General features: G+C 44.8%; 1 protein-coding gene across 2 annotated transcripts in view; it reads right to left on the bottom strand.

Moving 5' to 3' along the window:
* Positions 1–417: 417 nt before the first annotated feature.
* The window catches only part of TNFSF11 (TNF superfamily member 11), a 42,194-nt gene continuing 18,423 nt past the window's right edge, over positions 418–24,188 (bottom strand). For both annotated transcript variants that reach the window (XM_006076501.3, XM_044926842.1), the window contains exons 3-5: positions 9,433–9,478; positions 9,255–9,353; positions 418–1,955 (exon numbers count right to left, since the gene is read on the bottom strand). In XM_006076501.3, the coding sequence (XP_006076563.2) occupies positions 1,534–1,955; positions 9,255–9,353; positions 9,433–9,478 (567 nt within the window). In that variant the 3' untranslated portion in view covers positions 418–1,533. The remainder of the gene's footprint in view (positions 1,956–9,254; positions 9,354–9,432; positions 9,479–24,188) is intronic.

Consider the following 24,188-nt stretch of genomic DNA (forward strand, 5'->3'; position numbering starts at 1 on the left):
CCCTGTCCTATTCACAGTGTTAACAAGCACCGTGAGTGCTTCTTCTACACATCACTGTTAGTGTATCAGGGGTTCCTCCAGGTCAAATGACTGTGCCATGGGGCCTTATGAACTTGTGCAAAGCACTATTTTTTTCTCACAATGTCAGCACAACAATTTTTTTTTTTCTTTTCTGAGTGGTAAAGTCTCTATGTTCTGGCTACCGTCTTGCATACAAATCCCTTGTAAATTATTTTTCAAATTCTGAGGTTCATTAATTTAACTGAATCTGTTCCTAATTTTAATTAAATCTGCATTTCCCCCTACTGGGAGAAATAACTTTTGGAAAGATAGAAGCCACATTACCATATTGGAGAGAAAGGATCACAGAGCAAGACAGACATAAAAGAGAAGCACAAACTCACAAGGCAGGTTTTCCTATAAATTTATTTTCATACCAAAAAAATAACATTCAAAGGCAATGTTTTTATTGTATAGTATAAAATAACTTCCACTAAATTAAAAATGGAATTTCTTTGCCGTAAGCCACTGATAACTTTTTCATTAAAAAAATTTACAATTTGCAGCACTTGTAGGAAAAAAACACCTGTTTAATAATTATATAAATACTCTTGACAGCCCAGTAGCCCATTATGTGTCTTTTTTGGCAATGTCAGCTTTCTAAAGTCAATTAGCTTCTAAATTTGAAAGGCACCTGGTGGCCAACATTCTGCTTATTATTCAAGGCATCCACTTTAATTTTTTTTGCACAGACTTGACAAGTCTGAAAAATCTATTAAGTTAAAAAGAATGGAGAAATATAATACAGTTGATATTAGCAAAACAACATTTCTTCCCCTTAGCCGCAAGTTTTCCCCCAGGGGATTTACAAAGTGCACCAGTTAAATATGTCTGTACATTTAAAACATTAAATATGTCAACAGCAAGACAGTTTTAAATATTTTGAATCAAATACTATAGCACAAATATAATTTACAATACTTTGCACAGGAAACATTACATCTGAAATATAACTTTAGATATTATATAAAAATACATATATTCTTCTCTCCTCATTAGAAAAAGTATTTATTTGCAGGTTCCAGCAAGATGTAACAATTCAAAAGAATTTAACCCTTCAGATGGTCATCAGTTTGCAATTAAAAGACACCCTCTCCACGTCAACTGCATGGTGGTATATAACCAACAGATTATAGAGCCAGAGAATTAACCCCTCCCATTGCCCAAAGGCAGTTTTTCTCAAAGACAGCCATAACTCCTCCAATCTGCTTTAATTCTAGGAACTCATTACAAAATTTATGAACCATTATGTAAAAAAACCCTTAGATTTTTATAGACCTTGAGTCCAGCATCTCCCATTGGCTGTAAATATATTTGTTCCCTACAGAGTCAAAGGCATGGGTAGGGTCTTCTTGTACCCTTTGGGTCATAGCTCTGAGTAGTTTCACATACCTATATACATCTTTCTTGACTTGTTTTGGGAGTTTTCTATACATCCTAGGAAACACGGGAAAACTCTCCCCGACATGGGGCTCAATCTATATCTCGAACTTTAAAAGCCCCAAAGTACGTTGCATCTTGATCTGGATCCAGTAGTGAAGGGTTAGAGACCTCAATGCTTATTTTCTCGCCAGACCGTAGCTTAAAAAATCCTCCCACGTTTATGGAGTAAAAATGGAATTCAGAATTCCCCAACCAGTACTTGGTGCTGCCTCCTTTCATCAGAGTGTGAGAACTGGGGATTTTGATGCTGGTTTTGGTGACATATACCATCAGCTGAAGATAATTCGCACTGAGGTTTCCCGAAGTCTCATGATGTCGAAAGCAGATGTTGGCGTACAGGTAGTAGAAGCCGTCTTGGTTAACTATCAGTTTCCCATTGCTGAAGGTCATGTTGGAGATCTTGGCCCAACCTCGGTCATGGTACCAGCAGGACAGAGTCACTTTGTGGGAACCTGAGGAAAGGAGAGGCAAGTGATTTGAAACTTACTCCTGCAACGAGAAACGCATCTTCACAATTCTGTGAGGTTGCAGAAAGACGTACTGAGACAGTCATTGTTCCAATGGGAGAACGACCTCTCAAGATTTATTTTCTAAAAGGAAAGTACATTAATATGTCCCTGTACTGTCTGCTGGGCACCTGAGAGGGGACAAAGACACAATCTCATTTTTTCAAGGAGCCTACAGCACACAAAGGATAAGCATGATATATGTTCAGACAGGAAGCAAGGCACGGGCCCTGATAAGAAAGGTGTGGATGCTGCAAAGGGAATTCAAAGGAAAGAGATTACTTGCTTCCAGAAGGATCAAGAAAGATTTTGTGCTCAGTTGCTTCAGTCGAGTCCAACTCTTTGCAACCCAGGACTGTAGCCCTCCAGGCTCCTCTGTCCATAGGACTTTCCTGGCAAGAATACTGGAGTGGGTTGCCCTTTCCTTCTTTGGGGGATCTTCCCAACCCACAGATCAAACCTGAGCCTTCTACATTGCAGACAGATTCTTTACCATTGAGCCACCAGCTACTGAGCCTAATAACCTAAAGAAGTGATAGGATTCAGCCTACAGAGCATAAAGGTCGAAGGAAGAGAATCAGCCAAAGGCAGCTGAATCAAGAAAGCAAAAAACAAGTATAGGAAGAGAATATCCAGATTTCACATAGCCCCACCTTCTCTTTTAATCCACAGAGAGAGGTATATAGAAGGAGCTGAAAATCTGGGTCACAGCAACTTTGACTAAAAAGTCAAACTCTTAAACTATATTCTCATCACCATTGATTCTCTCCTCCTCCAACAGCCCAAATGCCTCCCAAGTTCACATGAATGAAAAGCTTCCCCTAGAGAAGTTCACAGAGAAAACATCCTTGGCATTGCCCTCCCCAGGTTCACAACTTCATGCAGTCTTTTGTGAAGACCAAAGAATGGTTAAAATGTCTTCTGAGAAACCAGAATTCTCCTTTAGCCCCTTCTCACACTTGAAATGTGACAACCGATCTTCATGCCCCTGTTTTTGGAGTAGAGGAAGTTTCTAGAAGTCTCCTAAATGTGTCCAATGCTTTGAATATTTCAGGTCTTTTAGTGTATTTTACTAGGTCTTTAGAAATTGTTGTTGTTGCTGTTTAGTTGCTAAGTCGTGTTCAACTGTTTTATGAACCCACGGACTGTAGCCCACCCAGTTCCTGTCCACGAGATTTCCCAGGCAAGAATACTAGAGTAGGTTGACATTTTCTTCTCCACGGATCTTCCCAACTCAGGGATCAAACCCATGTCTTCTGCATTGGCAGATTGATTTTTTTCCCACAGAGCCACCAGGGAAGCCCTTCTTTAAAAATTGTGACATGATAAATCCATGATAAACCCCATTAATCAAATATTTATATTTATGTGGATACCCATTATCCAATTGGAAAAGGTCTCATCTAGTGGAGAAAAAAGCTGTTATACTGTGGAAAATCCAAAGTTTTCCACCAGAGGATTTCGTAAATACTTATGCTAAATCAAGGTTGTCATCTGCTAGAATTCCAACAAGGCAAAATAGAGCCGAGGAGTCTTAGAATGGGGTTAGGAGTAGTTTCTGCAGCCAGGGAGAAGTTCTTTGCTGCCTGTCAGCCAAGAGAAATCAGTCCATGGAACTTACACTTAAAGTAAATTCCATGGATCCATCAGAGCTGACAACGCTTTGGTTAGAGTGGGTCCTTGGGTGAACCCTGTAGAATCAGAAACCCACACTAGCTACCTTTCAAGACTGGCCTGAATCCTCAGGAAATCGAGGTATTCACATCATCTTTTTCTAGAACACCTCCAGAGGGCCACTGGGCAGCTGGAATATGGTCTGGGGACCTCAACACCAGGCTCTTCCTCCACCAGGAAGAAAAAAAAGTGCAGGAGGATCCAAGCTGCAGTAGGGCCACTCATCCTTAGGCCTCAAAGGCAAAGAAGTCAATGCTTCCCATCCCTCTGTTCAGAAATAGGACAGATTTCCTGAACTGCACATCTTTTCCACAGGAGGGCGATAGAGTGAGTCTGAGAAGCCATCCCAAGCACCGTGGCCTCCAGAACCAGCAGGACACTCACACTTTTTCATCCAAGGTCCTACTTCAGATCATCCCGGATGAAAGCACCCCAAATATAAGTATCATTCCATGGTCCCAACTGAGTCAGAAATGAGACTCTCAGACTCTACTCATCACATCCTCATAAACACTGCTGCTGCTGCTGCTGCATCACTTTAGTCGTGTTCGACTCTGTGCGACCCCATAGATAGCAGCCCACCAGGCTCCCCCGTCCCTGGGATTCTCCAGGCAAGAACACTGGAGTGGGTTGCCATTTCCTTCTCCAATGCATGAAAGTGAAAAGTGAAAGTGAAGTCGCTCAGTCGTGTCCAACTCTGGCGACCCCACGGTCTGCAACCTACAGGCTCCTCCGTCCATGGGATTTTCTAGGCAAAAGTACTGGCGTGGGGTGCCATTGCCTTCTCCGATTCATAAACACTAGCAAAGTTATTTCTCCGGGCTTGTAAACAGCTACCTAGTCCATTGACAAGCTAATAAACTTAAGGTGTTTCCTATCCCAGATCAACAGATGGTTACCTCCTTCTTCCCCTACTTGTGTATTCAATCTTTCATCCAATCAATTATTGGCCTTATACTTCATCTTCCTTCCATGGTGGTCCTTAACAGAGAGCAAAGGAATGTCTAAGGTGAGGTCTATCCTCTCAATGGGATGGATCAGCTAGCCTTAGACCAAGTGCTGGGAGATCGGTCTGGGAAGGCAGGGAAGAATGGAGAAACCTTGACCGCCTGCCACTCTCATTGTTACCTCAAGTGGAAGGAGTATCCTAATTTCCTGCTCTACAGACTTACTCTTATCCATTCCCTGATCGATTCAGTCAGTCAGTAAATATTTGACTGGTGCTTCCTATGGACATTCATTCTACCCATAATTAAGAATTATATCAAGCAGAGTACCCACAAGGCACTTATGACTTAGAAGGGAAGAAAATAAGAAATGGGCACGCAAAATGAGAAATGTAACATTTTCATCTCTGCATGTCACATAACACACGGTTGAACTTCAGTTAAAGCAACTTTAAGTGGAAGCTGCAGAAATTAATGGTGATCAGGTGAGTTCAGCCCAGTGACAGAGAACAGGGAGCACTTGGATCAAATGTGGATGGGCTAAGAAAAGGCAGAGTATTGTGAGCGAGAGAAACTGTTCAAGCAAAGAATGAAATGCACACAGTATGCAGAGGAGAGAGGAGAAAAGCCATCAGTGTGAACTGGAGGGCTCATGAGTAGATGCCAGGGGGAGAAAAGACAAGAAGAGCACCCCCTTCAGGTTGGAGGACCTCACACGCAAGCCCGAGCTTCTCTCACTAGAGGACCTTCAGCCCTTCCAGCCTCCCCAGCCCCTAGTCACTGCTATTAGCTATTAGAGAAGCCCCTCCAGATATTTAGCCTGAGCTCCCCTTAAGAAAGCCATGAATCCTGACCTCACGAAATACTCCCCAATGAAAAATCAAGAAGCTTTGAAATGTATCAGTATAGGCAGATTCTGATTCCTTTCATATATGTAAATAAGTACAAATAAGTAGGAAATGGCTCCTCTATCCACAGAATTCTCCAGGCCTCCTGCATTACAGGCAGATTCTTTACCATCTGAGCCAGCAGGGAAGCCCATGGCTCAGATAGTAAAGAATCCACCTGCAGTGCAGGAAACCAGGACTTGATCTCTGGGTTGGGAAGATCTGCTGGAAGAGGAAATGGCAACCCACTACAGAATTCTTGCTGGAGAATCCCCATGGACAGAGGACCCTGGCGGGCTATAGTCCGTGGGGTTGCAAAGAGTAGGACATGACTGAACAACTAAGTATGAAAAAGAAACCCCAAATGAACATGCAAACATAAAGCCATCTTTCTCCAAAGTATCCAATCCTGGTCCAAATAGGAGATAAATGAACTCAAGGAGTCACTGAACTCAAATAAGTCAAGGAGCCAGAAGATCAAATTCTATTTTCTTAAACAGAAGCATACACTAGTTCATTTCACTCCATCTCAAGCTCAATAACCATCAGAAAATGTCCAGGAGTTTTGCCTTGTTTTTGGCAATGATTTGATGCTAGGTGCCTGGAGGGAGAGCTTTATAACTAAAACATGCTTGTCATTGCCAAATAGACTTTGGCACACAGTCTAATGCAATGTTTATCATATGCCTTTAAAATGAGCCAAAAAGATAAATGCAGAATGCATTCACAGCACACACAGATGATAGATCAGTATTAATTTGATTGCCTCTGCTAACATGCAAAATAGTTTTCCACTCAGAAAATTAGAACAGTTCCATAAGGCACATACACAGAGAGAGAGAGAGAGAGACAGAGTAAATTTGTTTATGAAGCAAGCATCTGGGACAGGAGAGATAGTTGAGGAAAATCTTATGAAAATCACAGAGTTGGCTGCTCACTTTCTATGTCTGCAGTCAGGCAAAATTCCTTTGTGGTCCATACTATTAAATATAACAGTGGTTTCAAAACTGTTTATTAAAACTTGGATTTTTAAAAAATTTAGCACTTCCCATATGGTCTTGATTCCTGGTTTTCATCCAGGCAGCCCAGGTTCAATTCCTGGTACGGGAGTGGTAACCTTTTGGGCTTCCCAGGTGGCTCAGTGGGTAAAGAATCTGCCTGCAATGCAGGAGACTCAGGTTTAATCCCTGGGTTGGGAAGATGCCCTGGAGAAGGGAATGGCAACCCACTCCAGCATTCTTGCCTGGAGAATCCCATGGACAGAGGAGCCTGGCAGGCTAAAATCCATTGGGTCACAAAGAGTCGGACACAATTGAAGTAACTGAGCACAGCACAAGAAAAATTTGCCTTGAATAATTTTTTTGGAAAAAAAGAATATGTATAATTATTTAATTAAACTTTAAATAACAAATTGCATTCACTGAGTGCTTACTCTATGCTCATTTCCACAGAAGCATGTTAGTATGTGAGCTGGTTAAATCTTCACAGCTGCTGCAGGAAGTAGATACTATTACCATCCCCATGAAGAAGCTAACACACAAAGGATTTCGATAATACATACACGGTCACCCAATCAGGAAGGAGTGCAGTGGGGCCTCAAACCCAAGCAGTCAGACCTGAGACACCTGCTATACAACTGCATTCATCTACTTCTTACAGGAAGGGAGGAACATAAGGGCACTGAATGTATTTCCCTCGGACAAAGCCAACTGGCCACAAAGTACTTAAGTGATAATCTACAGAGTAAAAAGCACAGACTTGGGAACCAGCTAGCGTGGAATTCAGTTTCTAAGCCTGCCATGTTGTAGCCTGGATCAGGTAGCTTAACACTCCATGCATCTTGGTTTCCCTATTTGCAAAATCTGAACAATAATTGCTATTTTGCAGGGTTGTAGAATTAGAGATTCACTTTCATGAATTGAAGAAGGAAATGGCAACCCACTCCAGTGTTCCTGCCTGGAGAATCCCAGGGACGGGGGTCGCACAGAGTCGGACACAAGTGAAGTGACTTAGAAGCAGCAGCAGCAGAAGTAAAGATAATGAACACAAAGCAAAATGCTTGACACGTAGTGTGTATTCAATAAATACTATAACGAGAGTAATGTTCCATGTTAACTCTACTGTTGACTTAAAAAAATTTCACAATTGTGAGAGTTGCAAGTTAAGTTTTATGCGAGTTAAGCTTTATTTGGGGCAAAATGAGGACTGCAGCCTGGGAGACAGCGCCTCAGCCAGCTCTGAAAAACTGCTCCAAAGAGGTAGGGGGAAGGTCAATATTTATGATTTTGGAGAAGGGGGAGTTCAGTGCAATCAAGCACGTATCTTTGCAAAAGTTTTCTGTTAGTCACGAGGAGCTGAGGTCACCATGAAGGGATTTAGTGCTTTCGTAGATATGAAAAGATACACGTATCTAGCTCATAAAATCAGATCTTGAAAATATCTATCTATCTAAAGACCGGTTCTGCCAGTTTTCCCAGAGCACAAAGTGCCTCATTCCTGATCTCCACCCTGAACTCCCTTAAGGGGGTGTTGAAGGCCGATAGCTATAGCAGCAGGTGATCTAACCCTTGTAGAGGCAGATGGCGAGTGCCTCTATGGAGTCAACACTGCCGTAAGGTTCTTTATGGCACCCCGCTCCAGTACTCTTGCCTGGAAAATCCCATGGATGGAGGAGTCTGGTAGGCTGCAGTCCATGGGGTCACTAAGAGTTGGACATGACCGAGCGACTTCACTTTCTCTTTTCACTTTCATGCATTGGAGAAGGAAATGGCAACCCACTCCAGTGTTCTTGCCTGGAGAATCCCAGGATGGGGGAGCCTGGTGGGCTGCCGTCTATGGGGTCGCACAGAGTCGGACACGACTGAAGCGACTTAGCAGCAGCAGCAGCAGCCTGATGTGAAGTAACCATTGGGGATTGTATGATGGACTACATTGAGTACATGTAGATGCAGAGCTCTGAGTCTCCTCTTTCCAAAAGAAAATCAGGTCTCCAGTCCACTGAGCTAAATATCTAGCCTGAAAAAAAGTGATAACCCCCTGAAAAAGGAGTGTCATTTTCTAGAGGGCCCCTGCCTCTGAAATTTCACTCTGCTAAGCTTCTACCTGGCACTCCACAGGAGACGGCTGAGTATGACTGTGTGTGTGCTCAGTCACTTCAGTCGTGTTCGACTCTCTGCGACCCTGTGGACTGCAGCCTCCCAGGCTCCTCTGTCATGGGATTCTCCAGGCAAGAACACTGGGGTGGGTTGCCATGCTCTGCTCTAGGGGATCGTCCCGGCCCAGGGATCAAACTCACATCTCCTACTTCTCCTGCATTACAGGTGGATTCTTCACCCACTGAACCACCTGGGAAGCCCAGAGTATATGACTACCTGGAGGAATTCATGCACCTCACAGGCCAGCCATGGGGATTTGTCAACTTTGGCCTGGATAAACAGGGATGAGTATACCAAGAGACCATTCTTCTCAGCTATGCCACCTCACCTGGCAGTTGTTTAACATAAAGTCACTCTGATGGTCTGAAAATGAATATAGTGATGATGTCCATTCCTGCATGATTGAGAATCACTGTTTCCATGGTGTGGATGACGAACTAAAGAGCAGATGACTTTTCTTCTGGTCTAGAAGTTACGGGCTCTCAAAATTTTGGTAACAGGCTAAGAATAGGTCTGAGCATTCAGTTGGGCTGACAAATGACGCTTGAAATATTGTTCAGGCTGGATGCAAATGGAACTTACCTGATGGGATGTCAGTGGCGTTAATCGTGAGATGGGCAAAGGGCTGAATCTCAGGCTTGTTCCTTCTGGCCAGATCTAACCATGAACCTTCCACCATGGCTGGAGATAAGAGAAGCCACGTTAGCTCAAGGAGGAGTCACCCTAGGGGTTTTCAATATTTGTACAGGTCCACGCTTACCTTTTTCTGCTCTAATGTGCTGTGATTTAACAATATGTTGCATTTCCTGCAATAAAAAGAAAAAAAATCTTATTTACACACTCACTCTTTTGATAAGGCAGTTAAGAATTCAGGACTGTTAGACATACAATAAATTAATCCTCTTTCCCTCAAAATATGCCAAAAATACATAGGCAGTAAAATTTCTTGATGTTCTAAGTAGCCATCAGGGGAAGTTCATCTCCAAAGAATTATCTGATGTGCTTAAAAAGTAGATTACACACATACTATTCAACAAAATACTTTGGACAGTAAGAGGAAATAAAAGACAGTGTAAATTATAAAACATGGAATCACCAAACATAATTAAACATTTGTAGCAGGTACACAAACGAAGATGAAGTTAACCAGGAAAATAACAATTACCACAGAATGTATGACCCTCTTAAATCTTTAGGGAGGCTCTTTTTATGTCTATTTCATTAGTGAATTCCTGTTATAACGTTGAAGCTCAGCCCATAAGAAAGAGAAAGATGCCTGGCTCCCAGTGGTTAATTTTTTATTTTAAAAAGTCACAGTGTATTTAAAGTACTACATGGATGTCCAAGAGCTTTTAGATTACCAGTAATTAACTTAAAATATTGCCACAAATAGAGGTGTAGAAGCTCAAGGCAGAAACAAAAAGAGCTCAAGTACATAAAAAGCATTGTCGTTGTTCAGTCGCTAAGTCGTGTCTGACTCTTGGCAATGTCATGGACTGTAGCCCGTGGGCTCCTCTGTCCACGGGATTTCTCAGACAAGAATACAGAGTGGGTCGCCATTCCCTTCTCCAGGGGATCTTCCCGACCCAGGGAACAAACTTACGTCTCCTGCACTGGCAGGCAGATTCTATACCTCTGGCTACTGGGGAAACCCCACACAAAGAGTATAGGTAATTGCATATCTCTATTTGAGCCCTGACAGTGAAGGGTCCAATAGGTAACTACAGGCCCACCTAAATCAAGACCTTAGCTCCTATTAAATAGTAAAGTGATGTGGATGAAACTTCAGGCTTTGACTTCAGGTCAAGTCCCTTCCCAGTCCCCTGCATGTACTAACATACATATTAACAGCAGCCCGATCACAGGGGGCCTCTATCATAGGTGGTTGTGAAGATTCAACGAGCTCATACATGTAGGCACTTAGCAAAGGGTCTGGTGAAGCCATACATGTAAATACTACTAGAGGGACTTGCCTGGTGGTTGGGTGGTTAAGAGTCTGCCTTGCAATGCAAGGGACATGGGTTTGATCCCTAGTCGGGGAAATAAGATCCCACATGCGGAGAGGCAACTAAGCCCTCAGCCCTAAGTTGTGCCACATCTATGCTGCCTGTTGCCACAAGGAAAGATCCCGCATGACACGATGACTAAGACCCGATGCAGACAAACAAATAAATAGATATTTTTAAAATAAATAATTAGTAATATTAACACTAGAAACACTCTGGAGAGAATCCGAATTTCTGTGTTATTGGGGTGATAATCCATGCTAACTACCCCACCCTCCACAATGTTTAAAAGATGGGCCAGATAGCTCAAGTTCTTTGAGTATCTGGAGACAAGGGCTTTGAGACAGATGATGGGTGGGTAGATAGAGGCAGAAACACAGTTTCAACTGCTAACAGTTAGAAGTGATAAAATTACACTGATTCTCCTGTCTGCCTCCAGGATCCCCAAGAAAGAAGAGAATCTAAGCTACTTTTTTTTTTTTCTTTTTTTTTTTTAAACTGGAGGATAATTGCTTTACAATAGTGTGTTGGCCTCTGCCACACATTAAGATGAATCAGCCACAGGCATACACAGGTCCCTCCCTCCTGAACACCCCTCCTACCTCCCTCCCTACCGCGCCCCTCTAGGTCATCGCAGAGCGTGTATCTGGTGGAACTCCCTGTGTCACCCAGCACGTCCCCACTTGCGATCTATTTTACATATGGTCATGTATCTGTTTCCGTGCTATTCTCTCAATCCGTCCCACTCCCTTCTTCCCCTGAGAGAAAGACAAATATCATGCATGCATGTGGAATCTAGAAAGACGGTACTGATAAACCTATTTGCAGGGCAGCAATGGAAATGCAGACATGGGGAATCTTATTTTTAAAGGCCCTTGGAGGACACAGCAGCACTGTCTTCAATTACCTGTTCTAACGGCCTAAAGAAGTTACACGCAGTGTGACTAACTTTCTTTTTTTTTGCACATTGGGATCTTTTAAAAAAAATTTTATTGGCGTATAGCTGCTTGACGCTGCTGTGTTAATTTCTCCTGTATTGCAAAATGAACACATATCCATACATCCCTTCCTTGTGGACGTCCTTCCCCTTCAGGTCACCGCAGAGCATTCAGTAGAGTCCCCTGTGCTGTACAGTGGGTTCTCACTGGTTATTTTATTCACAGTATTGATAGTGTATACACATCAGTCCCAGTCTCCCACTTCCTCCCATCCTCCCCTTCCCCCTTTGGAATCTATAGATCTGTTCTCTGACTTTTAGTGGAAACTTTTCAGCCTCATCCAGGACTACCTGCTGCCCTTATTGCTCAGGGCACTGCCCTGCACGGTTCTGGGGCAAATGGTGGCTGGTCCTTTGGGGTTGTACAGTGGTCCTCACCAGGCCCTTTCCCTCTCCCCACTCCATCCAAGATTTATTTCTCTCCCCTGCTGACTGCCCATCCCTTGACTCTCTTCTCATGATCTCTGGGTTCCCAATGGGATCCTGATTTCTGGAATTTCCTAGCCTTCCCTGCAATCTCAACAAAGATTTATATATGTACAACCTACCTATTTTACAGTGTGTGTGTATTTATGCATTTATATATATACAATGATACATTGTATACATCTCTTACAAATGTGTATATTGCATACATATTGTATCTTTATTCGTTATATATATTTATGCATATAAAGTGAAGATACATATTGGGTGGGCCAAAAAGTTTCTTCAGATTTTTCTGTACCATCTTATGGATGGACCTTTTGGCCAACCCAATATATGAAATGTTTACTATACAGTGTATATAGCTTTATATCTTTATGATTACATATATCTTTATATATTGTGCATCTCCTTGTCTGTTGATATAGGTGTCTATAACTTATCTTCATCTGATTAGTACCTCTGAGAAGACAGAAACAGGAGTCGGAACCTGGATGACAGGAGTTCAGAGACTTCAAGCTGCCTCTCATTCTCCCTCTAGCACTGATGGACCTCATCATCAGAAGGAAGAGGGGGAACGGGGTTCAAGACAGCGGACTAGAAGGACGTGCACTCATCTCCTGCCGGAGCCCCAGACTCACGTTGAGAACGAGGTGGGGGAGGGAAGAAGGGAGCAGCGCCCAGTGTGACACAGGCCTGCGAACGCCTGCTGGGCGCTTTCCTATTGAGAAGAGCACATTTGTTCTTGAGAAAGACAAGGAGAGAACCCTTGTGTTAGCTCCGGGCTTCTCAGCCTTGACCGTGAAGCCTGACTTCCCAGGGGTGGAGTCTGAGAATGCGCATTTCTCGCAGGATGAGCTGGCGTGGCTGACCTGGGGCCTCCATGTGAGAAGAGGAACCCCACTCCCATCCCCAACGATTTCAGAGATGCACACCTCTGAGAGTTTCTCAAAGCTTGAGACCAGGCCAGAGAAGCAGCAGACAAAAGTCACTGATTAAGTGGGCTGGGAAAGTTTGTTCTCTCCCACGTGGGAATGAACTTCTGTCCATTAAGTCGGCAGCTGCTAGGCCAGTACTACCATAGAATCTCTTTATTACAAGAAAACGCAATGACCAGAGCCATTCAGAAGCGCTTGCAATGTCTGCTTTAAAAAAAAAAAAAGTGTCATGACCTAGGATGAATTAAAACTCAAGCAAAAGACCCATGAGGTAATGCTGTTTTCATGTTATACAATTTTGGGTATCTAAGAATTGCAGTTTCTTCTCAAAAGCCATATAGGTTTCTCAAAAACCATCCACGTGAAAAGCAAAGTACAAAAAATGTAGACTCAATGTCTGCTCTTATATTCTTACTCCACCTCCAATCTTTTGAATTCTAAGATCATTCTTATTTATGTGTACACATATTAACCATGAACATAACAGAGACTACAGTTTGGGGGTGCCCTGGCCCAACTCCAGCCAGTCTAACTCAGTTAGTCTGATACTGACTTGCTGGTTTTTTGTTTTTTTTTTTTACAATAATCTCCCCAGGTGATTCTAATATGTAGCAGGCATAGAGAAACATTACTATTTGAGCATTTCCATGAATGGTGGTTTAATGAGAGCTCTATTTAGTCATTGATTATATTCTCACAATTTATCTGGGAAATCCCACAGACAGAGGAGCCTGGTAGGCTATAGTCCATGGAGTCACAAAGAGTCGGACATGACTGAGCACACAACATGCTCCTCTTTAGAAGACTATACTCTAGGTGGCTGGCAGGAAAGTACCAGTGGCCTGTGATGGAGTTCTGGACATGCTGCCCCCAAATATAGTGATTTAGCAAATGGAATATGTTAACCATATGATTTTGAGAAATGGCGGACACAGGAAGAACTTCTTGGCCTCCCTCTTCTCCCTGAAGCAGGTCATAGACCCTCAGGTGAGAGGTACCTTCCCCATCTGGAAGAAAGGAGCCTCTTCATCTCTTAAGATGGGACGACACCAGAGGAAACTGAAGGAGAATGGACACGTGTATGTATGGTTGAGTCACTTTGTTGTCGATCTGAAACCATCACAACATTGTCAATCGGCTATGCGTGCGTGCCTGCTAAGTTGCTTCGGTCAGGTCTGACTTTCTGCAACCCCTTTCTGTAGCCCACCAGGCTCCTTTGTCCAGGGGATTCTACAGGAAAGAACACTGGAGTGGGCTGCCATGCCCTCCTCACTAATCAACAACTATATGCCAATATAAAATAAAAAGTTCAAAAAAAAAGGTTATGCAATTTTCATATAAAGGAACAAAGACTATGTGGGTAACAAATATTGAAAAAATCATATTACAGAGCTGTGTCTGAGGTTGATTAATAAAAACATTATCCTATTTTTTTTCCTATTTGGGGGAAAAAGTGATTGCTACAAGATCTAGCTTAAATATGAAAAAAAAAAAAAAAATGAAGGAACAGGCCTTGCTGAGTTTCCCCCAGTGTACCACCCTTCACTGAGACCCTGTCCTGTCCCGTTTTTTTCCTACACCTTTCCACTCTTCATCAAACTGAGTATAAAACCCACTCAGCTTAACTATTCCCGTGGGTCTTCATTTCCTTATGAAGGCTCCTGTGTCACATAAAACTTACATTAAATAAACTGGGATGGCTTCTCTTATTAACTTGTCTTTTGTCAGTCTAATTTATAGGACCCCCACTGGTGAACCTAAGTGGGGAGAGGAGGAAAAAGTCTTTTTTTTCCCCCTCTCGCCCACCTGGACCAGGGGATCTGACAAAAAGGAACCTCAACATCAGGAAATACGGTCTCAGAATTCCTGGGATGGAAGGAGGGAGTCTTCAGAGAACAGCAGGCTCAGAACCTGCCCGAGGAGTTCAGAGCTTGCCTGTCGGGTGGAGGAGCCTCCAGACTCAGCCAGGCGGGCCCAGGCGTGGGGGCCTCACATCTCCAAAAGTGACTCCATCAAGGTCCCGCCACAGAGCAGGGCCACCCTGGTCCCTTTTCTCAAAGCTCAGATACTTGACTATGTACATACCATGCAGTTCTCTCTTGAATGGCCTCCTAATATTCTTAATTTTCAAGATTATAGGAGACTCTTCTGAAGGAGTACAATTCTATTTATCTCCCAAGCTTTGCATTTACATTTATTTTCATCCACAGCTGTCCTCTCCTTTTGTCACATTAATTAGAGTGTTTTAAAATTCGCAGAGTTCTTTAGTCCTAAATCTTATCATTCCAACACTGCTTCTGGTTTCTTTGAATTCAGAAAGATCTGATCTGTCTAATTTGGGGAAGACACTACAAAGAACATCCAAACTCCTTTCCTCTGAACAAATTATTCACATAAAAGAGATCTTTTAAAGAATGTTATATGGGCTTTATCTTATTTTAAACCCAGCTGTAATTTTTTTTTTTTTTTTTAGTGAACTCCCTGGACACACATTGAGAAATGGAATATTTCCTGCTGGATCAGTAAACAAGGATGTTCAGTCCCGAGCGATCGCAGCCACTGCCGCTGGTGAGCGCATGAGCCCCGAGGGAGCTCAGAAAGCAAAGAACACCAGGCGGCAGCCGCGCCCCGTGGTGAGAAACTCAGGGCGGGAAGAGCAGCCACGCCCTGTGGCGAGACACTCAGGGCGGGAAAACGGGAGCGCGGCCCCAGATGACAGGGTGAAAAGCGAAAGCGGGAGCCTCGCACTCTTTGAGACCCCGTGGACGGTGGCCCACCAGGCTCCTCTGTCCATGGAATTCTCCAGGCAAGAATCCTGCAGTGGGTACCATTCTCTTCCCCAGGGGATCTTCCGGACCTAGGGGTTGAACCTGAGTCTCCTGCACTGCAGGCGGATTCTTTAGCAGCTGAGCCACCAGGGAAGCCCCATAGCTGAGGGGCATATCAAGGGAATGATTTGAGTGAGCCCAGGCTCTTGCATCTTCTCATACACAGGAAAGTGCTAAATGCCTTAACTTCAGTTATCCGTCTCCTGTAATTAGCATTAATTATTTGACCTTCTGACTCCCTGCCCTTTGTCTCAAAACTTCTGTATAACCTGGCTCCTCCCTTCGCCTCCTCAGGGCAGTTCTCTCGCGGTCCTGTGAGATGCTGTCTCCAGGCTTGAGGTCCTAAAAATTCCCACTGAATAAAACATAACTCTCCACTTCTAGGTTGGGAATAGTTTTTAAGTTGACACACACACAGTACAATCATATGTTGTCTCCCTCCTGTCATCCAGAATGCCCACAGCTATGCATAAAGAAGTATAGAGAGTTTTGACACGCCTCCCAGCGAACAGCCTCCAGCAGAAGCCTGAAACAGTCTCCAAAAGCTGGGCAGACCGCCCTCTCTATCTTCTGTTGGCTGAGAACTCCTAAAGAGAACCCAGCGTCCTGTTCCCCAGGAACATCGGCGATCTGCCTTCTCAGAAGAGAGCATGTTTAGCGTCTGTCACATTCAAGGACAAAGAGACCCCCTGGCTTCCAAAACCTACTCAGGACTGGTAGGATCGTTACCTGTAAGTTCCTAGGGAAATCCCATGCATGAATGAACTTATTTATGGTCACACTAGAACAAGCAGGCTTTTCAGCTAATTTATGCATTTTTAAATAAGCATAATTTGCGTCTGAATTGTGAGCGCTTCATTTAACCCTTCAAAACAGGACAAAAAAGAAAAACCGAACAGCCAAAAAAAAAAATCACTGCCAATTCAAGGATAAAAGAAATCCTCTGACATGCTGCCACCTGGTGGACACTGTGTAACATTGACAAGCCAGACTTCCAGGTTTGAAACTGCCTTCTGCCCCAACTCCACAAAGTTCTAAAAACAACAGATGATGAGGAAATTACAAAACATTTTGAAAATCTTCTCCTTGTGGTATTTTCCTATTTAGACTGCACTGACTTCTTCCTCTTTGCCGTCACAGTACATCTGAACACACAAGAAAACAACCGGTATGATTTTTCCTTTTTCTTTAATTCCCACTTTCTATTTCACTCATAGAAAAATGTTGGGATTTCACAATTGCTCCTTCAAGAAAGACAGTACACAAAAGATCAATAGGATTGTGTAACTGTGGTCTCTAGGATGGCTTCCCTTCAACTTCCACCTTAACTCAACATCTAAGTACGATTCCCGGGAGTGTGATGGGGAGACTGTTGTGCCAGGCGCCCCTGAACATCTTACAATATTTTCGGATCATTTTGCCAAAGAGAAGTAGGGGAGAGACATCCCAGAACTGGCTCAATCTTGATATATCAGACCCACTTAGGAGAGATCGTACTCCATAAGAATAAATATAAACACCTGTCAGCATTTTCAGCTCCTTTTGAGCAGTCATGGGAATTTTGCTCCAGGTTATTTAAACATTGACAGCAAACGCTCAACCCAGCCTCTGCAAACTCAGCTGGATAACCGCCCCCAACAAGACTTTGAGAGTCTTCCAATTCAAGAGTGAACGTTATTAATTTGGTCTTATAAAATCATATGGATAAACAGATACAAATCTTCACTGAGGATACTCCCAACTGTAAAGATAACCCTGAGAAAAGTCAAGTCGCTGGAGTCTGGTCTCATCAGACTAAAGAGCCCACCTGCGTATTGTGATGTGACTTGCGCCATCCATGCGGTACCTGTCAGTCAGAGCGCAGGAGGAGCAATTTGTCTAGCCAGATGCTTCCGGAAGCCACTGGCACCAGCTCCTAGCTGGGGTCTCAGGTGGCTGCCTCCCTCTGCAATCCCAAAGGCAGCTGCAGGGACATCTGGCTGGTTGAACAAGGATTTAACACCCCGTTTGCCAGATATAATACAGGGTTCATACACTTGTTAACATATGTAATGCATTCATTTTAACATCTTAATGATACCCTTCCTGTAATTCTTCTCCAACCTAGTTACGAGAATAGTGTATTCATCAGCCGAGTTAGCACATGAATGCCACACGAGGGTTGTTTCTGAAAATGAATAGCCAGTTTCCTATTCCTGCAGAGAAATCCTGCAGACTTGCACCTTGCAAAGAGCTCAGAAATCCATCCTCATCCCTCCAGCCAGAGGACCACTGCCTTCCTTCAAGCCATCATCATTTCTCATTGCTGCTGCTGCTGCTAAGACGCTTCAGTCGTGTCTGACTCTGTGCGACCCCATAGACGGCAGCCCACCAGGCTCCCCCATCCCTGGGATTCTCCAGGCAAGAACCCTGGAGTGGGTTGCCATTTCCTTCTCCAGTGCATGAAAGTGAAAAGGGAAAGTGAAGTCGCTCAGTCGTGTCCGACTCTTCGAGACCCCATGGACTGCAGCCCACCAGGCTCCTCCGTCCATGGGATTTTCCAGGCAAAAGTACTGAATTGGGGTGCCATTGCCTTCTCCGAAGTTACTATAATAGCCTCCTACCCCCTCTTCTGGGCTCCTGCTTTCCTCAAACCAGCCCAATGCTGCTAGAGCGAGTGTCAGAAAGTCCGAAAGGGAGCAAGGCCGTTATCTTCTATTTTCTTAAAAAAATTTTTTTTTAAATTTTATTGAAATACAGTTTACTTACAATGTTGTGTTAGTTTCAGGTGTGCAGCAAAATGATTCGGATACTATATATCTATACATAGATATATATGTGTGTGTTTAGTCGCTAAGTCCTATCCTGCGCTTTGTGACCCCAGGTTTCCCTGTCCTCCACTATCTCCCGGAGCTTGCTCAAACTCATGTCCATTGAGTCAGTGATGCCCCATCTCATCCTCTGCTGCCCCCTTCTCCTCTTGCCTTCAACCTTTCCCAGCATCAGGGTCTTTTCCAATGAGTTGGCTGTTTGCATCAGATGTGGATAAACATTTTCAGATTCTTTTCTGTTATAGGTTATTACAAGATACTGAGTAACGTTCCCTATGCTTACACAGTAGGTCCTTGCTGGTCATCTGTTTTATATATAGTAGTGTGTATATGTTAATCTCAAACTCCTAATTTATCCCTCCCCCGTCTTTCCCGGTTGGTAACTGTGGGACCCAAGGACAAAAGAGCAGATAAAACTAAGGAGGGTCCTGGAATGCAGGAACGGATAAACTGGACCCTTAGCATCCTTCCCTCCCCCGTGTTGTAACTATTAATGGATTTCAGGTCCTCCTGAGTGGTATAACCTGTCTCCCCTCCTACCCATTTGCCTTACTCTTCCCCCAACTCAGTATACACACCTCATCCAATAGCAAATGACCCGCAGGACCCCTACCCCACTCCTCGTATCCCGGGTATAAAAGTGGACTAAGGAGCCTTGCTCAACGTCGGTTCTCCCTTGAGCCGGCCCGCTGTTCTAACAGCGTCTCCTATTCTAATAAACTTTATTTCCCTCTCATTCTGCCTCATGCTTGGAAATTCTTTTCCAACCCGTGCCCGGACCACGACAGTAACCATAAGTTAGTTTCCTATGTCTGTGAGTCTATTTCTGTTTTGCAAATAAATTCATTTGTATCTTTTCTTTAGATTCCACATATAAGCAATATCATACGGTATTTGTCTTCCTCTGTCTGACATTTCATTTAGTATGATAATCTCTGGGTCTATCTATCCATGTTGCTGCAAATGGCATTATTTCATTCTTTTTATGGCCAAGTAATATTATGGACAAATTATATATATTGCCCAATTATATACAAATATATATATGGACAATTAATATAAATATTAATATTTATGGCCAAAGTAATATTCCGCTGTGTATATGTACCACATCTTCATCCGTTCCTCTATTGATGAAGTCCCTTCTCTTCTGAAAACCCTCGGGGGCTGCGGGCAGACTTGAGGAACAAGTCTAATTCCTAACCTGGGCCACGCATGACTGGGCTGGTTACCACCCCAGGCTCTCCTGCCACTCCTCCCCTGCATCCCCAAAGACCATCACCCTTGAGAACACTCTGGGTGTTCAAGCCACATGGCACCACTTCAGAGTCATCTCCTGCAGGTCTCCTGCGCTTCCATCCATGCAGACTTGGCACACAGCTCCTTCCCTGGAGAGAGATCTTACTGTCTTATCGAGAGCTCATCTTTAGTTGCAAAGATTTTATTTCCACGGCATTCTTGGCTCACAAAGCACAGAAAGAATAACCACCAGATGCTATGGAACAACAAAAGAGACAGGACTGGCACGTGGGCTCCAGTTCCCTGATGAGGGATTGAACCCACGCCCCCTGCAGTGACAGTGGACCCCTGCCAGGGAAGCCCAAGAGACAAGGTCAGGGTTGATTTAGAATCGCTGTCTCAGCCCCTCTTTGTCCCTCCGCTAATGCTCGCTTTGGAATTTCTAATCCACAGGATGTCGGGGGACACTTTGTATGCACCTGGATGGAGCTGAAGACCTCCTGGCTTGTTGTGAAGAGTCAATGGTTAAGACTCTGAAAATACCTCAAGGCAAAGAACTTTAAGGGCAGGCGCTGTTAAGGGGTTCCCTGATGCCGGAAAAGATCGAAGGCAAAAGAAGAGGGCGGCAGAGGATGCGATGGTTGGATGGCATCCCTGACTCAACGGACGTGAATTTGAGCAAACTCTGGGAGATGGTGAAGGACCGTGAGGCCTGGCATGCTGCCCTCCATGGGGGTGCAAAGAGCCAGACACGACTTGGGTAACTGCACACCACCACCTAAACGTCTGTTATTCAGGCAGAGTGGAGCCCTTGCTTCCAGGCCCAGAGGCCCTGGGGGTACCGGGTACCAGGACCGAGAGGGCAGGAGCACTGGGAAGGGGGCGGGGCAGCTCCACCCATCCCCCTGGGGTGTGGGAGTGGGGAGGGATCCAGGGCCCAGCCAGTGTCTGGGTGGGGGCGGGGGGAGATACGACAGATGCCCCACTAACCCTGAAGGTAAGGGCCATCTCAGATCTGAATTTGTAATCTGACCCTTTGTTCCCTAAAATTTTTTATTTTTAACCAAACACTATTGCTTTAAAAAATTCTCTTTCCTAGACAATTGGGGTAAGGAGGGTGGGAGGGAGGCTCAACAGGGAAGGGATGTTACGTACACATATAACTGATTCACTTTGCAGTACAACAGAAACTAACATGACATCATAAAGCAATTGCTGTTGTTCAGTTGCCCAGTCGTGTCCAACTCTGAGACCCCATGGACTGCAGCACGCCAGGCCTCCCTGTCCTGCACCATCTCCTGAAGCTTGCCCAAGTTTATGTCCATTGCATCAGCAATGCCATCCAGCCATCTCGTCCTCTGACACCCTCTTCTTCTGCCCTCAATCTTTCCTAGCATCAGGGGCTTTTCCAATGAGTTGTCTGTTGACATAAGATGACCAAAATACTGGAGTTTCAGCCTCAGCATCAGTCCTTCCAACTATAAAGCAACTATCCTCAAATTAAAAAAAAAGAAAATCCCTCAAAGCCAAACAGGGGTTCTACCTCTCTGCCCTCATGCACCCCATTCTGAATCTCCTCATCTCTGTCTCCTCACTGAATCACCCACCCCCATGACCATTCCTGGAAATTCTCAGGGAAGAGCTTTACCAAGATGTGGACCAGTCTCCTCTTACCCCACTAAGTACAGTTGGCAAGCGGGGGCTCATTTCTCCCAGAAGAGGATGCTGATTGGAAAAGACATGTCTTTGCACACAGATAATGGACTCTACCCACCGAAGGGCTGAAGAATACAGTGCCCTTGTTTTCCTAAAGCAGAGTGATGCCTTCCTGGCCAGGCAATGGCTATACTGGGAATAGAAAATTAGTTTTTATTGTTTAACCTTCATGGTTTAAATGAGGAAGTTTCTGCTACAGTTAAAGGTCCCCTCGAGTTTTCATAAAGTAGCCTTATGACAGCAATATTAGTCTTCATAAAGAGCTCAATTTTAAAATGTCTTGCGCTAGGGTACTTGTTACAAAGTTTCACCTAAGGGCTTAGCCGACTAACTGCAGTGGAGCATCTTGGGCTAACTGTGCTATTTACTGCATCTCTGCTCTCTTTTGCCACTTTTATTTTTTTGATTAATTAATTCATTATTTACTTCTGGCCATCCTGGGCCTTTGTTGCTGTGCACAGACTTTTCTCCAGCTGTGGCGAGCAGGGGCTACTCTTCATTGCGGTGGGAGGGCTTCTCAATGCAGCGGCTTCTCTTGTTGCAGAGCATGGGCTCTATTGCACACAGGCTCCAGGAGCCGTGCCTCCTGGGTTCTAGACACAGGTTCAATAGTTGTGGTGCGTGGCTTAGTTGCCCCATGGCATGCGGAATCTTCCAAGACCAAGGATCGAACCTGTGTCCCTTGTATTGGCAGGTGGATTCTCAAGCACCAGACTGCCAGAGAAGTCCTCTTTTGCCACTTTTCAACATAATCATGCCACCACACATTGGCAGAGTTTCTGACATCCACAAAGCCTCATCCCCACCCCCCTGCCCCCCCGAAGAAGGTTATTTGCATAGTCTCTCCCCGCAGTATCTCTGACTGCTGGGAATGGAGCTTAAAGCGGGACAGAGGTACCAGGCCAGCCACTGTGGACCAGTGAGGCCAGGGAGGGAGGGGAGAGGTTGGCCGTGAGGGTTCTCCAGCCTCACAGTCCCTGTCATGTTCATGCCTTAAAAAGCCACGATTGGGAACGCCCTCCAGCCATTAAGGAAAATCTTCCGGGCACTGATAATGTGGCCAGCTTCTTGCAATATTAAACCATCATCTGCTTGATGACATCAAGAGCAGGGCTGAGCACAGATCACTCATAAATTCATTAAGCTGGTTCTTTAAACATTTCCTGAGCACCAACTGCATACCTGCCACTGGGTAGAGAAACAAAACATCAGAGAGTCTCTGCCCTTAGAAAGCTTGCATTTGGGTGTACCAGGCCAGCACCAGGCCCCTGGCGTTGATGCTATGCTGGGGTGAATACAAGAAGCCCCAGGTGTGCACCACAGGGGTTCCTACCCCAAAGGTGGGCAGGCAGGCATCACTGGGGGCTTTCTTGGCGGCTCAGGTGGTAAAGAATCTGCCTGTAAATGCAGGAGACCCAGGTTCGATTCCTGGATGGAGAAGATCCCCCGGAGAAGGAAATGGCAACCCGTTCCAGTATTCTTGTCTGGAGAATCCCACGGACAGAGGAGCCTGGTGGGTTACAGTCCATGGGGTCACAAAGAGTCGGCCACAACTGAGCGATGAACACTTTCACCTTTGTGTGTGTAAAGAAATGGCTGAGCTAAATTTTGAAAGACAAATAAAAACTGTACACAAAGAGAAGCCTGGAATGGCACACACAGAACACGCACAGAGACCTATACTTCATCCATCCACCCAGCCGTCCATTCTGCAGAGCTCGCCGATGGCTGCAAGGGCAGGAGGCCAAGACGCTGTGAATCCAGGACAAACAGCCTCTCTGCCCTCGCTGTGGTTACAGTCACACAAGGAGGTAGGAAGTGGCGGGTGGGGACAGGCACAGCCAGGTTAGGGAACTTCTAACCCTTTACTGAGGTGGGGCTGCTGAGCACAGCCGAGGAGGGTGAGGAGATGGAGCCACAGGATAATGAGGCTGGAGAGGCGGAGCTTGGAAGGAGGGCCCCAGAACACAAAAGACTTGGTGTTCCATCTTCAGCAGCTCAGACTTCATCCTGAGGACTACAAGGGTCCACTGAAGGATTTTCGTGAGCAGGAAAGCAAGTGACATGTTTCAACTGGCATCTGAGAAATCGCTGAGTTGTAGAGAGGGTGGGCTAGAGGCAGTGTGATAGGGCAGGGCGGCCGCCTGGCAGTGGTCCAGGTGAACAGTGATGATGGGGATGGTGATGCGTGTACCAAGGGACCAACGGTCGTGACACGGCACAGAGAGGAGTGCTTGAAAGTCTAGGAAGGAGGTAGAACCCACAAGGTGAGGGTGAGGTAAGGAAGTTAGACGAAGCCTGTAAGACCATCTTCTGGCTTCTGGTTTGGGGTGATGGAGACGACAGTTCTGTCTTTCACCACGAAAGGGTCGATCAGATGAGAAGCAGATATACGCGTGGAGGAGAAAAGATTCTGAGTTCATCAAGTTTCTGATGAATATGAGCGTTACGGTTTACAATTATCATGATTATTTTTACTGCTGCTTCCGCTACAATACCACCACCATCACCACCACCACCACCCAGCGCTCTCAAAGAGCAAAGCCTGAGAACTGA

This window comes from Bubalus bubalis, chromosome 13 (assembly GCF_019923935.1).
Source record: "Bubalus bubalis isolate 160015118507 breed Murrah chromosome 13, NDDB_SH_1, whole genome shotgun sequence".
Taxonomy (NCBI): Eukaryota; Metazoa; Chordata; class Mammalia; order Artiodactyla; family Bovidae; genus Bubalus; species Bubalus bubalis.